The following is a 3,000-nucleotide window of genomic DNA, read 5'->3' as shown; positions in this document are numbered from 1 at the left end:
TTCTAGTAGTCAGCCGCGGGTCAGAAAGGTGTCGTTTCAGAATGATTTTTGAAAATCATGCGACGACACGCCCATCACTCATGCCATCGTCGTCGCACTTGCTCGTTCAATTTGCCATTCAGCAATGCTCTGCAACAAGGCCATGACGTTCTCGGACGTCCAGCGTTTGTACCACGACGACGTGAGTGTCGTCTGGCGCTTCTGCGCGGCGCAGACACATGTAGCGTCGCCCTCTCTCCAGCGCTTTCTCCAGCGCCTGCGCCGCCTCGTCCTTATCTTTAGCCTCGCGTCGCCCGCGGCCGCCGAAGGTCACCCCGCCGTGCCGCGCCTGCACGCGTTTCTACTGCGCTACGTCGTGCCGCTCTCGCGCGAGCTCCAAGCGCGCGGACATTGCATTAGCTAATAGTGCTTCAACCAGGAACGCGAATGGAAGTCGTCCTTGCCGAATCCAATGCCAAGAATCGATGAGACTTATCCCGCGCCATGGCGCTTCCCGACACTCGAATAGCTTAGCCCTTACCTTCGAAACTGCCTGCGACCCTTGGTCTGTCCTTACTCCGATCGTATTGGTCCGATACCGTCGGATTTGAGGACCCGTGAGCCCTCTGCAGCGTCGTCGATACCAGCTTTCTGATAGCTATGACAGCCTGCCTCGACGCGTCCTTTAAGGCCTCGGACTCGTGCTTGAGCTCGTCGTTGAGATCGCGCAAGACCTCGTCTCGAGGCGCTCGACATGCAGAGAGCTAGCTGGTGTACGAGTACGCAAACAACGTGCATCGCTGGCGCGTTCGTATGTTTCCAGGAGGCATTGGCCTCGTTGATGTATTAGTGTGTGTGCGGTCCAAATTAGGTGCATATCAACATGTATAGAGTTCCAGGAGCTGGCTCAAAAGCCGATCGTGGACGTCTGCGCGACGCCTTGGGCCTTGATACGGAACGTGTTGAGCTCCGTGAGCAGCTTGAGGCAGTCTTGCTTGACGTGCTCGTACTCAACTTCGCGCGTCTTGGTGTCAATGACTAGTTGCGGTGTGTTTTTGTTTCAAATTATCAAGTGGAGACGTACATTCTTTGAGGTGGTAGATGGTTTGCTCGTGGTGCCGGAGCTTTTGCTCGAGCGAGTCGAGCGTCTTGGCCGTGTCGTTGCCGGCCAGTGTGTGCTTGACGTTTTCGTATTGGTTGGACTATATTGTCATTCAACATAAGCGAAATGGAATACAGAGAGTACTACGTACGAGCAAGATAACTTGGGACTTCATCGCATCCCGGCGGCGAATGTACTGCTGTTTGTAGCGCAGAAGGAGCTGCTTGGTGTTGGCGTGCGTGTCTTTCATCTCGTCGATGTTCTTGAAGCCCTCCATGTCGCTTTGCATCGTGTCCATCTTGGTGTTGAGCGAGCCGAGCTCGACCGAGATCTTGGCGTCTAGCGTATTCACCTTCTCCAGCTCGGCTTGGCGCTTCGCGAGCTCCATCGAGAGCCTAGGATTCAATATAATGGAATGCACGCCTTCCCGATGGGTTTACCGTGTCTTGGTCGTTTGCGCCGACTCGAGCTGGCGTTCCTTGAACGTCAAGTCGCCCTTCATTTCCTCCACTTTAGCCGCCGTTGGCATCTTGTCCTGGCGGCCCAGCCCTGCCTCGTGCATGAGACGACATACGGTAGAGACGATGATACCCAGCGAAATGTGCTCGAGCAGGCGCACGACCATGGCTTGGGACTGCCGCTGGCCCTCGAGCTCCTTGCCCTTTTTCTCTTCAAAGGTCTCCATGAAGAGCGTCATTTCTTGGTCGCGCTGGTAGAGCATGTCGTATTTGTGGCTCGTCGTGTTGCCATCGGCGCCTTCGTTCTTGCGCTCCTCGAGCTCCGCCTTGCCTTCGCTGAGCGCCTTCTTGAGGCCACCTAACATGACGACATGTCAATCGAGATATCAAGACAACACTGGTTGCAACCATTCTCTTCGTCGATGGCCACAATCTGCTTTTCGACTTGCTCCATCTTGATCTTGTCATCTTTGACCTATGGCGAGTGTGAAGAAGGGCATGCCGAGCATCGACGTACGCGCGCAAGGAGGAGGTTCCGCGCTTCGTTCGGGTCCATCTGCGCGGTCGCGAGGTCGTCTTGAACCATCTTGCACTCTTTCTTGAGACGCAGCGCTTGGTGTTCAAGGTGCTCGTACTCCTCCCGGTACTTGTCCATGCTCAGCTCGTCTTCTTTGGCACGAATGGCTTGCATGAGCATGTCGAGCTCCTAGTTTCAAATGAAAATTGTGTGCGGACAGCGAGGATCCAAGCACCTGTGACTTGGCCTCGAGCTCGGCTTCGGCGTGGTGGTTCTCTTCCAGAAGCGCACGGTACATTTCCAGCTTCTGGGGTGCGAGCTGGTTGATCTTGTCTTGCTGCTTCATGTGAATCGCTTGGATTTCGTTTTCCAGGTGCTTGGTCGTGCGCTCTTCGTCTTGGCGCATGATGAAGATCTAGTCGTCGTCTTCTTGTCCATATGTCTATTTTGTATACGACAATATTGTACCCGATCGACTTCTTCGGCCTCCTTGATGTTGCGGTTGTGCAGCTGCTCTTGCACTTGGCGAATCTCGGCCGGGTCCTACGCTGCGGCATACAACACCTGCTTCTGAACCTCGCAGAGGCTACCGTCGCGCTGCGGAGCTTGTCCATGGCGAGGTTGTAGTCGGCGAGCTGGCCCTCGAGGTCCCGGACTTCCACGGCAAGCTGCTCGTACTTCTTCTCGAGCTACAGTAATGGGCTCGAGCGCAACGTTGGAGACGGTGGATGTACCTGCGCATACTGACTCTTGTCCTTGGCATCTTGCTCAATCTCCTTGGTGATCTTGTCGATTTCGGACGTGATTTCGGACGTTTTCTGGTGCAATTTGCCCGTAAAGTACGACGCGTCTTGGACTTGGCGCCCGGGGCCCGCGGTTGCCGATGCGCATGCCCATCATTCCTTGCTGCGTCACGGGGCGGTCCGTCACTTGGACTTCCGTGT

General features: G+C 55.4%; 2 protein-coding genes across 2 annotated transcripts; one reads left to right on the top strand and one right to left on the bottom strand.

Moving 5' to 3' along the window:
• Positions 1 to 124: 124 nt before the first annotated feature.
• Positions 125 to 539, top strand: SPRG_17939 (hypothetical protein; the record flags this gene model as incomplete). The annotated part of the gene is made up of 1 exon (XM_012357341.1): positions 125 to 539. One exon carries the CDS (start codon positions 125 to 127, stop codon positions 401 to 403), a length of 279 nt encoding a protein of 92 aa, XP_012212731.1. The 3' UTR covers positions 404 to 539.
• Positions 540 to 793: 254 nt separating this feature from the next.
• On the bottom strand, positions 794 to 3,000 carry SPRG_17927 (hypothetical protein). Its single transcript, XM_012357340.1, has 11 exons — positions 2,791 to 3,000; positions 2,647 to 2,745; positions 2,525 to 2,599; positions 2,292 to 2,471; positions 2,057 to 2,245; positions 1,948 to 2,014; positions 1,673 to 1,897; positions 1,522 to 1,630; positions 1,233 to 1,476; positions 1,064 to 1,181; positions 794 to 1,017 (listed from the first exon to the last, which is right to left on the bottom strand). Exons 2-11 carry the CDS (start codon positions 2,668 to 2,670, stop codon positions 887 to 889), a joined length of 1,362 nt encoding a protein of 453 aa, XP_012212730.1. The 5' UTR covers positions 2,671 to 2,745; positions 2,791 to 3,000; the 3' UTR covers positions 794 to 886.

Source organism: Saprolegnia parasitica (assembly GCF_000151545.1).
Source record: "Saprolegnia parasitica CBS 223.65 unplaced genomic scaffold supercont2.860, whole genome shotgun sequence".
Taxonomy (NCBI): Eukaryota; Oomycota; class Saprolegniomycetes; order Saprolegniales; family Saprolegniaceae; genus Saprolegnia; species Saprolegnia parasitica.
Note: the sequence above shows the minus strand (reverse complement) of the source record. Positions and strands in the feature narration are given on the sequence as shown.